At 46.2% G+C, this 18,301-nt stretch overlaps 1 protein-coding gene across 1 annotated transcript in view; it reads right to left on the bottom strand.

Annotated features, from left to right (window-relative positions):
- Positions 1-352: 352 nt before the first annotated feature.
- Elf4 (E74 like ETS transcription factor 4) overlaps positions 353-18,301 on the bottom strand; it is a 41,313-nt gene continuing 23,364 nt past the window's right edge. Inside the window, exons 3-10 of the mRNA XM_055612190.1 lie at positions 12,745-13,021; positions 10,038-10,209; positions 9,638-9,730; positions 8,175-8,366; positions 7,333-7,416; positions 7,053-7,247; positions 6,091-6,466; positions 353-4,958 (exon numbers count right to left, since the gene is read on the bottom strand). Of these exons, the coding sequence (XP_055468165.1) occupies positions 4,151-4,958; positions 6,091-6,466; positions 7,053-7,247; positions 7,333-7,416; positions 8,175-8,366; positions 9,638-9,730; positions 10,038-10,209; positions 12,745-12,816 (1,992 nt within the window). The 5' untranslated portion in view covers positions 12,817-13,021 and the 3' untranslated portion in view covers positions 353-4,150. The remainder of the gene's footprint in view (positions 4,959-6,090; positions 6,467-7,052; positions 7,248-7,332; positions 7,417-8,174; positions 8,367-9,637; positions 9,731-10,037; positions 10,210-12,744; positions 13,022-18,301) is intronic.

Genomic DNA, 18,301 nt, shown 5'->3' on the forward strand with positions numbered 1-18,301 from the left:
AACACCAGGGAGGGAGTACCTGCCCGAAACGTTATATGATGGGCCAAAACACTGTGGTAGGGGCTAGGGATATAGTTCAATTGGTTGTGTTTGTCCAGCATTAAGGAAGCCCTAGGTTCTACCTTCAGCACCAAATAAATGGGATTTGACAATGAATGATTAATCTCAGAATGGGGGAGGTTATTCTTGGTCACATAGTCAGCCTGGGCTACATGAGATTGTCCCCAACACCACCAAAAAATGACACCAAAACAGCAAAAACAAGTGATAGCTACCGAGTATGGAATGACCAGCTTGTCCTCTTCCTACTGCCACATATGGCAGGAGGTCCCACAATTGGAATCTGGACTCATTCATCCTTTCAATAAACATTTATTGAGCACCTACTGTGTGTCAGGCACTGTGGCTAGGTGCTGGGGATACATCACTGACTAGCACACAGCCCCTGCTCTTGAGGAGCTCACAGTCTATTGGAGGGGAAATATAAACACAATCAATGAACTACATACAATGTGCTACAGTAAGAGGTATATACAAAGTGCTGTGGGAGCCAGGGAGAGGGAATCACATATCCCGCAGGAAGGTGTGGATCATCACTTGACTCCTGACTCCATTTGGCATCACAAAAGCAGGGGTATTGCTGCCACCTGCCTCTGGTTAGAGTAAATCTGTCTCCTGAGGTTCTCCTCTAACCTCTTCCATAACTCTTGTCAGCAGGGTCAGTTAACTGGTTACCTATTTAACACGCTGTGCAGGAAAGAAACGGGACAGGAAGGCATCTTTTAGGATTAGAGAGGATGTTCAAAGTAATACATATCCTGGGTGTTAAGACAGGGAACAAGGTGTACCGTGGGGACACTGGGACAGGAATGGCATGCCCTGGGCATTGAAGCACCTGGGGTAACTGCCTGAGAAGAGAGGAGGACAGAGAGGTCACCTGCCTCAAATTTTGGTACCCAGATCCCATCAGATCAATCAGTAACTAGTCATTGATGCGCATTTTCGTCAATGTGTGCCCAGTTTTGTGGGTGACACAGTGATGCCTACCCCTCAAGGTACAGATCTACACTTAAGATCTAAGTAACAGTTTGTGATTACAATAGAGATGTCACAGGCTGTTTATAATTACCTGTCCATCATGTGGCAGTTACAAGTTTAAGAATTAAACTTAGAAACTGGCTGTTTCTGCCAAATTCAATCTAAAGACACAATTTTTAGTTGTTAGTAAGAGGATAGAGCATTTTGGCTGAACAGAACCCAGAAAAGAAAAGGCACAGGTGGGAATTTATGGCAGGAACAAGTTCAAAGACCATCAAATTCTTTCAGAGTATAGTACCTTGGAGTGGGGTGGGGTGGAAAAAATTGACAGGACCCAATAGGGAAGGGCCACCGAGTTGGAGCTGTTTCCTGGTGAGGCTGATACCAAACTTTAGATCTTTCTAGAATTACTGCTCACAGCTCTCCAAGTGCTCCCCACTTCCTTTAGGGCCTCTTGGGCAGTGTCCTTATTTAAAAACTAAAGGGTTATTGATAGGTCTCTAGAAAAGAATGAAGGATGAATATTTTACATACTGGCCCTACATGCAGGCAAGGACTCACTGAAGGGTTTTTAGCAGAGGAATGATATAGAAAGTGGTCTGCCAGATGGGAAGTACTAAGAAGTCACAATGGACAGGGTACTGACATATATTGGGAAAGAGGAAGGTGAGCAGCATGAGTTAGGCTGGAGGCTCTGGGAATGAAGACAGGCCAGATGTCAGGATATGACGAAGAGGGGCAGGCTCAAGAGCATATAGCCACCAGATAGCTCTGAGATTTCCAGTCTAAAAGGTCAGGAAAATGGTGGCATCATTAATAGAAGCAGATCACTAGAGCTAGCAAGGTACTTAAAAGAAGCAGGTTCTGGATTTAACTTATCTCAAAGAACTGGCCCATGATCATAGTGGGACCCTTGGAGAACACCCAGACATAAAGAGATGATAAGGAGCCCACACAGAAAACAGAAAGCACAATAGGTATAGAAGGACACAGCAAGTGTCGGCTAACAAGGACTGAGAACCATGGAGAAGATGAGTTGACTACAGAAGTGCTGACAGCCTTAGGATAATTTCCTTGGGGTTAGGAAGTGTATGCAGATATTAGATTCCAGGTTGATGCAGAGCCATCTCAACTCACACTGTGCCTTTGTGCTCATTAAAACTGGTTGAGCTGAGGATGTAGCTCAATTGATAAGAGTGCTTGTCTAGCCTGCACAAAGTCCTCAGTTTGATCCACAGAACAACATGAACTGGGCATGGTGATACACACCAGAAATTCTAGCATCTGCAAAGTGGGGTCAAGAGAACCAGAGATGAACCATATGCAAATTGGCCATCTTCACCAACATAGCAAGTTCAGAGCCAACAAGGGCTAAACGAGAGTCTCAAAAAACGATCCCAAAACCCAAATACAATAACAACAGCAACAACAGTGGTAACCTTTTCTCAAGATGCTTCCTTCTAGCCATCAAGATATTGTCATCACAAGCTGATTTTCTTAGAACAGACATTTCAGTGCCAATTGCTGAGAATGTCGCAAATGCACCTGCATAGCAACAGATGGTTCCTTCACCCAGGAAAGGAGAGAGAACAGTAAGGGAGAATGATGATGACCAGCCAGGGAGGTAGTTAGTTCAAGTGGGTGCTTTGGCACAGAGGACATAGTGAAGGTCCTGGAGCACTGATTCACATTAACCAAATTTACCGGAGGCTAGACTTGCTTCTGGGCCTGCCATCTCTAAGCATTACCACTAAACCTGGTAGAATAGAAGCATGTAGATTCAATGAAGGGTGATGGGGACCCTCAGCTGAGAGACTGGCTAAGAGAGATTAGGAGAACCCTTTGCATAAACATAAAAGAGAGAATCGAGGAGTTGTGTGCTGACAGAAGCTGTAAGAACTCATGTGTGTTCGCTCCTGATCTTGGTCAAGAACGAGTTGGGTTAGGTGGTAGCTGGAAATGAAAAGCAATGGTCCACCTAAAGTCTTTCATAGTCACTGTGAGAGGGAAAGAGTGGGAGAGAGGGCAAGATTGTATGGCTGAAGCTGGGTTGCCACTGCAGTAGCCTCAGCAATTCATGGCAGGTGGAATACTTCAGGACAAACAGAATGAAAAGGGAACTCAAGATAGGAAAAGAAGAGCACTGTGTCAAAAAAGACTATTGTCAAGCATAGGGCTGATTTTTCAACAACAGCCAAAAGCCCTGGCCACAAACTTTCAATCTGCTTAGGCCTGGCTAGGGACTTCATAATTGGGGCTAACTACAGGAAAGTGCTTTGCTTCACAACCTTTAGCAAAGTATTTCAGGTTCTAGCCTGATGGCAAGGTGACTATGTCAAGCAATTGATCCCAGGGCTAAGTGTGCTCCTTTTCCCTCCCGTTTTGGTTTTAACATTTGTGGCCTCTGGTCCCTTAGTGATGTCCTCTCACCATGTGCACTCATTGAAGCCCTCCTACCTAGACCTGTTCCAGCTTTGTGACATCTCTCCAGACTTGGGTGTGGGGCGTGGCATCCAACTGGTAGCTTCTAGTCTCAGAATGGCACTGTGGCTGGCAAGAGATAGAGATAGAGAGAGAGAGAGTGCTTTCTCTTAAAACTGCCTCATGTCTGTGGCTGACCTAGGAATGGGCTGGGACACACACACACACACACACACACACACACACAACTTAAAGACCTGACATCCACATCCTCTCCTCCCAAAATAAATGAAGCTACAGACCCACAAATGCACACAAATACATCTGAAGGTATTCACATATGGGATGGGAAGTTCCCTGTGTAAAGAATATGGATAACAAAGTATGACCAGACTTAACTCTTCTCATGAAGCCTCTGACCAACTCTGGCCATAAGCTGCTTCCGGGCTGTGGGTTTCCCTCCATCACCAAGTTAGCCAATTATCCTTCCAAGAGCTCTTGGAGTGCTATGGTCTAATGCCAGAAATGCTTGAGCTGGGCATAATTTTATCATGGTGATCCCAAACAGGCCTGGGGGACTTAGACTCAAATGTATCACACCCCACTAAATGTAAGGACAGGTATACTACTTAAGTCCACATGAAAATGCTTCACAATTTTGCCTAGTGAGCCATACTTTTGTTCCCTTTGTTTATATGTCATGGGGCTCCATCTTAATGAGGGAAGTGGGATTGAATGGAGAGAAAGGGGCTGCTGGGGTTGGGGAGCTGGTCGGCAAGCTCCCAGATGTGGTCACACTAGGCTCAGATACAAATGGGGACCCTGAGCCTGATGAGAGCTCAAGTTCAGCCACTGGGGTTAGCCCAACAGTGGGACGGCTGGGGGAAGATAAAGTCTGGTTCCCCACAAGGCTCAGGTTATGGGAACCCCTTGAAAGCACCTGACTCTGAAGTGGCTGAAGATGAGCCTGATCTCTCAGGAGCTCTCTCAGGGTCTCTTCAGGAAAGAAGAGCCCCTCCACAGGGGGGCCTGTAACCACACCCTGCACATATGACGAAGACCTAAAGGGCCCCTCCTTTACCCCAGACACTGATGTACCACCAGCAGTCCTGATGAAGGCAGCAATGACAGTCCCAGGGGGTTGAGAGCTAGGCCCTGCTGACCCAGCACCTAAGACCTGAGATGGTACTGGGTTGCTCGAAGGGTTAGCCCCAGCCAGAAGTTGGGAGAGGCCACTGAGGATCAATGGGGTCCCTTGGGTTGACACCTGGTTCTCCTGGAAACTGGTTTTGAGGGGGAAGGAAGCCTGCAAAGTGATCGTGTCCTTGAATGTTGACACCTGTGGAACACTCTGGAGAACAAGTTGAGTGGGAGCAGTAGTACTGGCAGGAGGCCCATTGGTCAGCACCGTAGTCAGAGGGATGGTCTGCAGAGTGACAGTGGAGCCCGGCCCCACTGGGGTTACTCCTAGGTGGATGTTACTGGGCACTGAAGAAGTACTGAGAAGAGACAGAAAATAGAGCTGGTTAAGGCAGGAGGTACCCTAAATGGCTAGGAAGGGGGGCACAAGGGGAACAGAGTTATAGGTATGCTGTGTCTTTGTTGTTCTAATATTTACTGATCTGTAGAAATCTGAGATTATTCTAGAAGACGGACACTGTTCAAGCATCAAAACTGCCCATGAACTGAACAAGCATCATTGAATTATACATTTTGAGGAAACTGAGTCACACAGCTCACAACCCACAAGCCCATGAAGCTAGTAAAGATTGGAGCAGGGACTTTGCATGCAGATCTTATGAAGCCTAGAGCTCAAGCTCCTCACCATTCAAATCTACTGCTTCCCCTTCTCTGAAGAATGTCCCTATGACCCAAATCAATGTAGCAGGTAGAGACATGACCCCAAATCCAACCTTTTCAGAGGAAACCGCAGGCCCCTGAGCACCAAAGTAGTGAGTGCTTCCCAAGAGGACTGGAAGAAAGAGTTATGTCTGCAAAATACTCTGCTGTCAAGTAAAAGAGACTTAATGGCATGGGGCTAGATGCCACTAGGGGCCAGCTGGCTCCTGAGGACACATTCTGGTGTCACAGGAACAACTAAATCTTGCAGCAGAAGCATCCTTACCTCCCCAAGTGAAGTGATGGCTTTGGATTACTGTGGTATGTGACCTCAGGCAAGTCATGTTTCTCTTTTTAAAAAAGATTAATTTTTTTAATTCCATTTTTCCAGATTTTATTTCGGTAACATTTCTTTTTATTTCTTTCTCTATGATGTGTGATATGTGATGTGCGCACATGGGCACACTCACAGGCCACATGTCTATTGTATCCAGAAGACACTGCCAGATCCTCTGGAGCTGGAGTTACAGGTGGTGGTGAGCTGCCCAATTTATGTGCTGGGAACCAAACCTGGGTCCTCTGCATGAGCAATTTATGCTCTTAGCCGCTGAGTCATCCTTCCAGCCCCATCTTTCCTCTCTTGACCAACAATTGCCCTGCTTGCTTCTCAGAGAGTTCTATAAAGATCCCACAAAACTGGAAACAACAGAGCTTTGCCAGAAATTGACAACTGACCCCCTACACCCAACAGGAGGGACTAAAGAAAGACTCCAATTACTATGATGCCCTTACCTCACAGTTTTGGTGAGCTTGGCCTGGCTCTGTAGCGGAGTGACAAGCATGGTGGAGGTAGTGGGGACCTCCTCATCCACAGACAGTCCTAACTCGAGACTTGCAGATGGCTGGAGACCTGTGTGTTGAACCGTTGCTTTCTCCAGGGAAGGGTTACCCTTGTCCTGGAGGGAAGTTTTGGTTCCGACCCTGGAGCTGGCTTTCCGGATAGTACTGGTAGAGGGTGTGGAGGCCTGCGGAAGTGCTTCCGGTGTTTCAGTACTCTCCTCCTCATCCTCAATCACCACCAAGTCCTTAGGCATTTCCTTAAACTGGTATACCAATCTCCTTCTTGTCCCTCCAGATATTACTACCAGAGAGGAATCCTGGCTAAAGTGGAAGGGCAGAGATTGGTAAGTTTACTAGAGGTTGAGTAAGGAGGCCTTTTCTCTCCATCTGTCTCACATGCTACTCTCTAAGGCAGGGCAAGCATGGGACTCAGGCAGTCTGGGCTGGGGCAGTCCAAGAGAGGGGGGTTGGGGTGGGAAATAGCCAACTCTTGGGCAAAAAGGGCCTTTTAAGACATTTTAAAGTTTCTACAGTATAACAAGTGTCCAAAAAGGGGTCTTCCATGCCAACCCCCATACTACTTTGGAGCTGAGGACAGTGAGTAAGTGAAGAGTAGAAATGAGTGAAGAGATGGATGGTAGAGGCCCAACAATTAGCCTGAAGACACATCTCTGGGACAACTTAAGGCCATCTCTGGCTCCCAAAATGTAGTGAAAGCCCTTTGTAGAGATTGGCTGTATGTGGAGCTAAACTACCCTTTCAATACAGAGAAGCATGAGGAAGCATGAAGAAGAAAAGGGCAGTGTTATATCCACTTCCTAGAGGGGACTGGTCAGGCCTTTCTTCAAGTGGGAAAGCCATAGGAAGATCTTAGTGATCCCTCGGGGCAGAAATTCTGTGTCCCAGCAGCTCCTACCTTAGGGCCCGCCCCATGGTCTCATAGTTCATGTCAGGCTTGTTTTTCTGCTTGCCCCACAGCTTGGACACAGCCTTGGAGTCCACCAACTTGAAGATGCCTTTTTCTCTCTGGGTCCACTTGATGTACTTGGGGCAGGTGTTTCTGTCTTGCAGAAGGGCCAGGAGGAACTCCCACAGATAAATGTTGCTACCTGCAGAGGGGTAGGCAGTGAGGAGCCACTCAGGACTCTGAAATTAAGGGGCACCCTACCCACCTCACCTGAGCCCCAGCTCTACCTTTGCCATCCTTGGATTTCTTCCGTATGGGGACACTGGGGTCAGTGACAGGTGAGGTACTTCGGCTGTGCTTTGTCTTTCGGTCTATAAAGTGGGTAAAACAAAAGCTGAGGTCAAAGTTAGTTGGGCAAGCTGGATGGAACAGGACCAATCACCACAGGCAAGCCAGATCACTAAGGATAGGGGTTCAATCTTTCTCCATAGCAGCAGCCAAGAGGTATCTGCACCATATCAAGGCTACCACATAAGGAGATGCAAGATTTGCAAACAAGAGACCTTTAGATTACAAAGTTCAGAAGAGCAGCTAGGCCAGAAATTCCTGACCTTATTTTTTTGAAATGGCAGACAGCTTAAAGGTATTGCTGTGGTACAGGTCAGTGTGATACAGACAGAGGAGTAGGCATACTGGTGAGGTAGCATCAAGCAGCCATTCCCCTAAGTAAATCAATAACAAAGGGGCTTGGGAAAGCCCAAAGTCCTTGCATAGATGGCCTCTTTCATAAGTGTAATAGAAGCTAGATAAGCACACAGCATGATTCATTTTTATAAGGGAAGGTCCCTAAAGTCTAGAAACTAGCCAGGAGTCTAGGCATGGAATCCCAACACCCACCCTAGGATCCAATCAACTGGGACTACTGGCATTGCTACAGGAGTTTATGAATGTGCAGGACAGATAGGAGCAGCATGAGAGAAAGGCCAGGCTTTGGGAAGGACACCCATTAAAGCCAAGACTTACTGCTGGGCCAAAGAGTTATTTCTTAATGCATCTCTGAGCCTACTCCATCACCAAGGCTTTCCCCACCAAAGATGCAGCAAAGATACACCCCTCCCCCCATCCTTACTTCTCTTTCTTGGCTTCTCAAGCTTCTTAGGATTTTCCTCTCTGGAGACCCTCTCCTCCAGAGAATGCTCCTTCTGGTTACCAGTATCATTTGTCTTGTTCTGGTCATCAGGTTCAGTGGCAGAAAACAGGAAGTTGGGGAGACTGATGGTCTGAACAGAGTCTGAGTCTGGAAGCATTTCAGGAGTGCTGACTGCAAGAAGAAAGGGCTGTGGTGGGCAGAGCCAACAGCAAGAGTAGCCCTCCTCTTATCTCTGGTGCTGTGGCTCCAGAGTAAATTTGTCAGCACTGGGGAGGGTGGGAATGCCATTGTCCATAGCTCCAGACATAAGATACACCTAATGTTGCCTCAGGTGTTTTGCCCCAAGAGAGGAGGAAAAATCTGCAGTGCTATAGGCATGATTGGGCCCATACAATGGCTCCATTTATCTCTCACTACTGGTAGTGGAGAAGGTCCAGGCTGCATTCAGATAAAGGACTTGAATGATTTAGTCATTCACTCATCTGACAACTCAAAAGGACTCCAGAAATCATTAATCCCAATTCCTCTGCTTTCTTGATAAGGAAACAGAGAGATGGCAAGTCATGTGCCATGGTCACACAGCAACAGTGGTACATGTTGGCATTCAGTCAATATTTGTTGAATATTAGTGAGAAGTTTGGGGAGCAATGTCTTTTAGCCTCAGAGATTTTTTTTTTATTTTGTCTTCACTATACCATAGTGCTGTCTTGGGCAAGGGTAACTGAGTGGAAGATTCTTTAAAAGGCATCAGAGCACCTTCTGTAGAAGGAACTGAGAAGAACTGCCTTAGGGGTTCTTCTAAGGAGCTTGGGGCTATGGAGGATCAACAGGCTTCTATGCCCTCTTAGAATCTGGCCTTCAAAAAAGGGCAACAGGTGCTGTGAGATGGTTCTGTGGGTAAGGCACTTGCTGCCAAGTCTTATGACCCGAGTTCGATTCCCCAGGACCCACATGGTGGGAGGAGAGAATCAACTTCTCAAAGTAGCCCTCTGAGCTCTACACCCATGCCATGGCATGTGCACACCCCACACACACCCACACATAATATAATTTAAAATTTAATAAAATATTTCTGAATACATGGAATGGATAATTCATTCAGTTTGATCGGATGGAAATGACTCTAAAGATGGTGGAGATAGCTGCCCAGCAGTGTGAAACCACTTACTACTGCTGAGTTTCACCCTGAAAAATGACTAAGCTGACATGTTTGTTGTATGTATATTTCCTACCGTTTAAAAATTGGTGAAATAATACCAGCATTTTTCTGGTCTCCAGTGCCTTCCTGACCTTTTCCTCTCAGTCCAGGCTTGAGTCACTTCACATGTACATTGATGGATGAGAGTACCTAGACCTAATGCATATGTGCCTGAAAATCCAGTGAATAGATGCATTGTGGACATTTTATCACCTTGACTTTAGGTACTCAAGTTCAAACTTACAGATCTGCTTCTCATCCAGGACATCGTTGGGAGTTTCCACATTGAATAGGACTTCCGTGGATGACACGTTATTAGAGGTAGACTCATTGTCATCTGGTTCCAGGTTCCATGAAGTAGGAGGAGGGAAGAAGAGTCAGGCTTCAGAACAGTTAATAATGAGGATCAACCTCAGGTAAGACTCTGTGGTACAGCTGGGCAGCACCAGAGATCCTCTCACCTATGCCCCCTCCCCAAACTGGTTTCTACTCTTTGTGTCAACCTGTCTGAGGATTTTTTGAATGGATGAAGATGGTTCCCTCCTCTTTTGTGGTAAACCTTGGCCATTATGTGGGGTGCTGTTCCCTGAAGATAGAAGTCCTTTCTCTGCCATACACCTTCCCCGACCAGCAAACGAACAGACCTGCCAGCAAAATACTGCCTTCTAGGATCTGATCCTGTGCCATGCACAAAGTCCTGTCCCTTATGATGCCATTGTGGACTTCATCCAAATCCATTCCTGAGTAGAGATGCAGTAATTCAGGATAAGGGACCTGCTCCACGATGACAGCTGGAAACACTGAAGGGTCTTCGAGCTATGGAGAAGAAAGAAATCCTGGTTCAGTACTCACTTACTTCTTCTGAGATGCCCACCCTACCAGATGGCAAGGCCAACCTCACTGGGTGATTTTTTAAAAAAAAAAAATATTTCTTATCTTATGCATTTTGGAGGTGGGGCATACCACAGCATGTGTATGATCAGAGGACAACATGTTAGATTCTCTTCTTTCATCATGTGGGCCCTTCTGGACGATGGAACTCAGATCATTAGGCTTTGCAGTAAGCACCTTTAATTGCTAAGGTATCTTGCCAGCCCCTAGGTCATGCTTTAAGTGGGATCTTAATTAATAGAGAGGCTTAGCTCAGCAGGACTTGCACTTAGCCAAGTACTTCGTGTGTATGCAGTACTGGAGATAGAACTCAATGCCTTGCACATGCTAAGCATGCACTCTACTCATGCACTCTACCACTGACATATAGCCCCAACCTGAGAAAACATTTTTTTCATTTGTTGAGTTAGTCCATGGTCTGAGGTGAGAGCTGAGTCTATGAGGAGCCACTAGTGGGAAGTGATTGGTTGATGGCAAGGCTGAGGGTACAGGCACTTTGCAAGGACTCTGAAGCTGCATGTGACTAGTGGTCCTTTACTGCACTACACCAATATAGAACCTGCTAGCATACCATAAAATTTGATCAGATTGCACTGATCTGGAACCAGTTTGCCTGGATTGTAAACTAAAGTCTGCTGTTTCCTAGCACCGTGACACTAAGGTAGTTTCCTAATCTTCCTGTGTATCAGTTTCCTTGTCCATAAACCAGGACACTCATATTATTGATCCCATAGATTGTTTAAATAGATCAGAAATATAATGCACTAACAATAGGGTCTGGCATAAATTATCATTAAGGTATCTGGATCTTCTGAGAGATAAATATTGTTTCTTTTTAAAATTTCATTGTTTTGCCTATATGTATCTACGTGCACCACATGAGTGTGTCAGATACCCACAGAAGTCAGAAAAAAGTTGCTTGGAACTGGAGTTATAGCCAGATGTAGGTGCTGGGAACTTAACCCCATGTTTTGCTTCTTAACCTGAGTACATTCGTGTTCCTTTTTAGTTTGTCTGTCCGCCTATTATCTATCTATCTATCTATCTATCTATCTATCTATCTATCTATCTATCTATCTATCTATCTATCTATGATATATGAGTTCTTTTATATTTGTGACATTTAAGAGCAAGGATTGTTTTCCATGAAGAGGGAAAGGCAGATGAGAACAGAAAAGCATTGGGTAGAGACTGTCCTGTGAGAAAGCATTAGATATTATTTTGAAGTAAGAAGGCAGAAGGACTAGGGACACCCTAGGTGTTATATCTGATAGGTGTGAAAGATGAGAGACTGGAGGAGAAGCTGTGTGCTGAGTGGAGAGGGATGCTTGGGAGTTTTAAAAAAATGGAATAGCTACTGAGAGGAATGGAAATAAATGAAAGAATCCAGGTAAGGTTCAGCTTTTCTTCTCTTCTTATCTGATCCCTTCCATAAGACTATATAATACTCCAGAAGAGACAACAACAGGTGACCATGCTGAGTTATTTTGTCCAAGAACCAGCAATCCAGAAAGTACAATGTGCTCGAGGCTCACTAGAGGGCAGCCTTTGGTACACCCAGTAAAAGAGTCTTCTACCCGCCCATAAAGAGAGCCAGTTTTGGAAATACTCAGATAGATCTTCTCTTGGACAAGCTTTGGCAGATAGCAGCCAGATAGGACAGGGGAAAGACTTGGGTAGGTGACATTGTATCCCAGCTGAGATTAAACCCCGGAAATGTTTATTTCTACTCTCCCTTTCCTTCTTCCACACCTGCTTCATCTTTCTCCTTTTTGTGAAAGAGCGGAGTGGAAAGCTGTGGAACATCTAGCGGCAGAGAAAATGTGTCCTCCTGACTTCATTGCAACACAAGGGATATAGTAATGGGGACCAGAATACCATAATCTGATCCTATCCTGTTTTCTAACTTCCTCCTGCCCAAAGACCCCATTTCTGGCATGTCCTGAATCCTCAGGCTGAAAAGACTAAGCCCATGAGCCTGTCAAGAGCCATGAGTCTGAAGATGCTAAGACTCCAGTTCCATACTTTAAGTCCTGCTGGCAGGGTTCTCTTTGCTATGTAGTTGTCTCAGCAGTTTTTTTTACTCTGACACTGGGGCTGAAGAGAAGTAGCAGACACCCTACATTATGTTCAGTTGTATGTAAGCATCAGTTTAGTTCCATTTCCCAGTTGACTCATAGCTCAGCCAGTTTGCTTAATAATTGCTTGGCTAGCTTAGTGACTACATGTGCCGTAATGGCATGTAACCAACCTGCTCCCTAAGGGACCATTGAAAGACTCCTAGGGGTAGCTGGTGTAGAGGTTGGCTGGCAGGCAGGCCCAGTGTTCTAACAAAGCAGGTGCTTGTTAGGTATTTGCTGACTAGCTGTCAAGCCCCACTGGACTCATGCTCGCTGTTCATGTATATGTCCCCATGATTGCCCATATTAACTGAATATGTTTTATTCCCAGAAACCATACCTGGTGGATATCATCCATCTCGTTGCTTGCAAACTCAAAGACCAGATCACTGGGCTGCAAGGCAATAGCCATACTGGTTTCTGCCAGAACTGACAGTGAGACTCCCCCGGGTCCCTGGAGCTCTGGTGGTTTCCTGATGAACAGATGTTATTCAGATACCTTAAGATCAATTTAGTGCCTTCTCTGAGCTTCTGTGAAGGTTATCCAGAGTCGGAGTGGGTGTGGCCTATGCCAGGCTCAAGACTGCATGCTGGGCTATGCCAACCACAAGAGTAACCTAAGGAGAAGGGAGAGATGGAGAGTATGAGTAAGCCAACTTCCTTCAGCTCAGTGGTCAAATCAGCTGGTGAACCTGAGAGGATCTGCTGTGCCTGGACAGACTTCCAGCAGAGAGATAGTAGAAAGGGACCTTGCCTGGCTTTGGGCAGTAGGAGGAAAAAAAATCTCTATCCTGGCTTGAGAAAGCCTCATGTAAGTGTAGGTTTGAGGGGACACAGGGTATTTGAGCACTCAGTTTATCTTAGAAGTGAGGACCAGCTGGCTCAGAGGAGCAGTCTACAGAAGAAGATATGTCTCACTTGGGGTGAGGGGAGGGGTGTCAAGGCTCATAGGTCATAAGCCTTGCATGCTCATTAGCAACCCTACCCCCACTGCCCACCTCCGTGCAGTGCTGCATGGGAGTTCTGTGTTCTTGGCTTAGCTTTGCTTTCAGTTTCAAGAGTGAACTGTCACCCTGGGAACTTGTGAGCAGAGCTCTGGCTGGGGGAGGGGCCAGCAGAACCTTTCTCATCCTCTATAGCTGGCTCATCCTTCATATTCCAGGAAATCTCAGTCTGCTGAAGCCCACACGAGGCACTTCCCCAGTGCTTCCTATGCTAGTAAGGAATTGAGGCTGCCTGTTTTTTCCCTTGCCTCTACTACTCTGCTGCCAGAGCCCCAGGGTACTTCTAGGATGATCACACCCGTGGACAACTCCCAAAGCCCTCATCTTCTGGCTCCCTCCATTCCACCTGGAACACACTGGCCTTTGCACTTGTACAGGTACTAGGTCTTTTGCCCTTAGGGTTACTTTGAAAGTGTGATGTGTTTTCATTGTGTGCATAACTACAGTTAGACTGATTCTACCACTACAGCCAGGAGAACCCGGGCTACCCTCGAGAGCACACATCCCAACTCCCAAACACTCTGTCGGTAGTGCCAGGGTGGCAAAACCTTATCCTGGCTGGGAAATAAATGAGGAACTTCAGATGGGGGCCAAAGAGGGGTAAAAGAAGAGTGCCACAAGTGACCTCTCTGATGACCGATCTCCTCCACAGGAGACACCCAAGCCTCTCCCACTTCCTTTCCGTTAGCCCACAGGCCTAGCCCTGCCCAGTCTCCACCCCCACACCTTTCCACCTACTCCATCAAACAGCTTGGAGAAGTTACTCAGCTCAACTTTAACCATTAGAATCAAATTTCCCTTTGGATGGAAGAGAGAGCTCTGCTAGGTCCATCTTCAGAAGAACTGCAGGGGTGGAGGAGTTCAGAGTGGTAGTGATAACAGCCTTGTTCTGGTTGAGTCAGTCCACCTTGCCCCACCCAAATCTGCATGTGACCCTTTCCCTCTGTGGCCTGCAAGACCTTGCAGGACCGTTTGTGTCTGGGTCCCCCAGCCTAAATGCCCTCAAGGCCTGCATTCCGCAGCTCCTACCTTCCCATGGGCCAGTCTGTCTGCCCTTGGGAAATATTCTCATACTAATCAAATGAAAGATGATTACTTTCATATAAACCTTCTTGGTCTACGCACGAAACTTCTGCATCTGCTCCTGCCCCAGGTCATTTACTGGGGCCCTGTCTTTCACATTTCTTTGTCTTGTTTTCTCTTCTCGGTGTTTCATTTTCAAAAGTTTTGCTGCTGCTATTTGCTTAGGGAACCTCTTTGCATTTTCCTTACCTCTCCTATCAGACACTGGCTTCCTTGACAGTAGGGATGACTATGGGTCATTGATAAAGCATACACACCTTGCCTTGTGCTTGGTTTATGGAATAAATACAAGAAAAAAAAAAAGGAGCAACAGTGGGCATGGTGGCTTGTGTCTGCAATCCCAGTATATGAGGATGGGGTGGATAGATCACTGTGGTTTAGACGCTAGCCTTAGCTAGAAAAACCAGGCTTGGGGAGACAGCTTAGTCTTTAAAGTACTTTCCATGAAAGCATGACCACCTGAGTTCAATGCCTGAAAAAAAAAAAAGTTAAAAATCCAGACAAATTGAAGCATGCTTCTATTCCCAGGGCTGGGGCAGTGTGACAGGACGATTTCTGGGACCTGGTGGCTGGCTAGCCTAGTCTGTGAGCTCCAGGGTAGCAAGAGACCCTCTTTCAAACAAACACCAAGGTGGATGGACAATTCCTGAGAGGTTGATCTCTAGACTTCCAAAGGCATGATATATACACATGTGGATTAGCATCAGTACATATGTGCACCCACATGAACACACTACCCCCATGAAATACACACAAAATCAAACCAAGAGAAATAAATTTCAAAAATAAAAAAGAAAGAAGGACCAAAACAAAAAAACAAATGAGTAAATGGATGATACTGGTCTACAGGTATCTGTGATATAATTTTGAGACATATATAGCTAAATGTACAATGTGTGAGGAGAAATGTGCAAACACAAAGGTTACATTGATACTATTTTTTTACATTGTTAGTTACACAGGTACACTATCTGTCTGCTGTGAGTATGCAAACAGACCACAGATATAAGTGCATGTTCGGGGTGTGTGCATGTGTGCAAGTGTGGGGACATGTTCGTGACAGTCTCTATGTGTCAAAGGGCTGCCCTGGTCTGGCCAGCTTGCAAAGCCACAAGCTCAGTCATAGGTTCCTTCTCCAGCTCCTTCAGAGCAAGCAGCATGATCTGCCTTGGTGAGAATGACAAGTCCAAACAAATGCTGTGGAGAAAATGGGGGCAGAGGCTAGGCAGGCCAGGTGCCTGCTGGTCAACAAGGATATTTGACTGTGTGCTTCCCAGGGACAAAAAGCCAACTCCAGCATAAGTATAGAACCTATGGGTTCTCAGGTGAGTGATCCCCTACCCTAGATCCACTCTGCTAAAGAAGTGATGGGAAAGAAAAGTCCCCAGAACACTGTGTTGGATTGAAATGTCTGTAGCCATCAGTGTAGAAAATCAAAATGAGTTTGAAACCAGTGGTAATTCCAGTAGCATTCTTCTATGTACCTGCATGTTTGGTATCTAAACTCCATCTAGTTGGGAGATCTTAGAGAACTATCTCCAGAGATCTGCATCTGCCTGGAGCTAAGGAGTGGAGGCAGGAGATGTGGCTGCCCAACTCTTTAGGTAAGGCTAAGAAACCTATCATGGAAATTTTCAGTCCAGAAATTTCCCCCTCCCCCTTCAAAAGTTTGAGGATTTGAAAGTGAGAGGTGGAGAAAGGCTCATTTGCATATTCACTCACTCTCCCCAAGTCCCTCAAAATAACCCCCCTCTCCCAGGAACTTGAAACCAAAGAAGCCACCACCATAGAAGCCACACCCTATGGGAGAGAAACACATGGAAGGTTCTCCTCTCCAGAGTCCTCTCAAAGACCTTTGGCTAGGCCACAGCTTCAATGGTTTATTGTCCCTCTGGACACTGCGTTGCTGAGTGGAGGTCAGAGGACACAAATGCCTCCAGGTAAAGTCTATTCCCAAGTCCATATTACTGGAATGGAAAATGATGCCTGGTTGGTACACTGAGAGCTGATGTGCACTGCAAAAGTGTGTACCACAAGAGGGAGCAAAAAGGCCAGGCTGCCTGGAAATACACACCTCTGGCTCTGCCATTCTGAGTGCTCCTCAGAACCAAAGCAGCATAAGGTAGTTTAGGGTGATTCTGCATCAGCACAACTAGGCCCCCTTCAGACATAGACACTAGCTTCCTGGAACTGTCACTGGAACACATCAAGCAGCATCCAGCGTACACCCACGTAGGCCTTCCCTACAGGAGGCAGCTCTGATGGGAAAGTCACATCCACAATCTCTACCAAGGGAGTTTAAATCTAGGCTTGATCAACTGAGTCAATGACTCTCAGAATTACTGGTAACACCCATGGCATTTTTCACACATGCCAAGAAACATGGGGGCCAGATGGTCAGCTGGGCCACACAGCATAATTCTCCAGTTCCCCATCCTCTCAGAGCCAACTGTCACTCCTAAAATACCTCGTTCTCCATGAAACCTTTCTGGAATTCTTTGGAAAGGAAATGACAATTTCCTTCATGTCATTTCCCGCTCCTGTACCACCCCTCCCCCAATAGCCACAAACAAAATGGAAGCTGTCCCAGCAACAGAACAGTTGTCCCCTCTATGTAAAAAAGAAAAAGAAAAAAGCATGGAGATCATGCCTGTTATACCATGTGACCACTGACCTGTATTTAAAATCGAGAAGACCAGAGTTAGGAATGGAGTGTGCAATCCTAGATAGAGTAGAACTAAGCCATCTGCAGAACTCAAACCCACAACCTTGTCCCCGTTAAGGCTGGCCTTCAATCAGCCAACCAAATCCTCTTTCTTGAGCAAGTGCCCAGTAAAGTGGCTCCAGCCACAGCTATGTTGTCAGCTCCTTCTCCTTTGTTCCTTTCTGTCCACTGCCCCCTCCACTGGAGACGAAATCAGGAAGGGGAGGAGGAAAGGTTTTGCAAGGTTAAGGTTTCTCTATTATTTGAAAATATCCAGGTTCCTAAACTGGGTGTAGTGGGACATGCCTTTAATCCCTAAACTTAGGAGACTGAGTCTTGAGGATCCTGAGTACAAAGCCAAACTGTGCTACAGAGCAAGGCCTTACCTTAAAAAAAATCTAAGGCTGGGGATGTAGCTCAGTTGGTACGGTGTTTGCCTAGCATGCAAGCTGTGTTAAACTGGGCATGGTGAGACACACCTTTAATCCCAGCACTTGGGAGGTAGAGGTAGGTGGATCTCCAGGCTAGCCAGGTCTACATAGTGATTTTCAGGCCAGGGCTACCAAAACAAAACAAAAAAGCTGGAGTTATAATTCCCAGCACTGCATAAAAGGCATGTTGACACATGTTATCCCTGCACAGGGAAGGTTGAGATAGAAAGATCAGAAGTTTAAGGACTAGGTTACATAGCAAGTTAAAGCCAAAAAAACAACGACAACAAAAAAAAACCCTTCCCCAAACCAAACAAAAACAAATCAATAAAAAAATAATGTGAGAATTAATAAAACAAAACAAGGAAACCCAAGGAGGAAATAAGTAAGAACACTAGAAAGCAGTCACACAGAGCAAAAGCTTTGGGTGACCTCCCAGAGGGCAAGGGTGTCCAGGCACACCATTATCTCTCCTGATGTCAGGATTGTGGGAGTTGGAGGGTTCCAGTTGTTGGCTGAGAAGAAACTCCTCTCCTGGGTTGGGGGCTCTGGGGTGGAGTGTTCTGCCCCAAACCGTGTCACCCTGCCCAGCCCTTTGGGTTGTGGTTATGTAGCAAGAAAAGCACTACTGAAACCCTAATGTAGGAGAGGAAAGGGAGAGGCAGGGGGAGGAGC

The sequence above is a fragment of the Psammomys obesus genome, unplaced genomic scaffold (assembly GCF_907164565.1).
Source record: "Psammomys obesus unplaced genomic scaffold, mPsaObe1.curated_primary_1811, whole genome shotgun sequence".
NCBI classification, from domain to species: domain Eukaryota; kingdom Metazoa; phylum Chordata; class Mammalia; order Rodentia; family Muridae; genus Psammomys; species Psammomys obesus.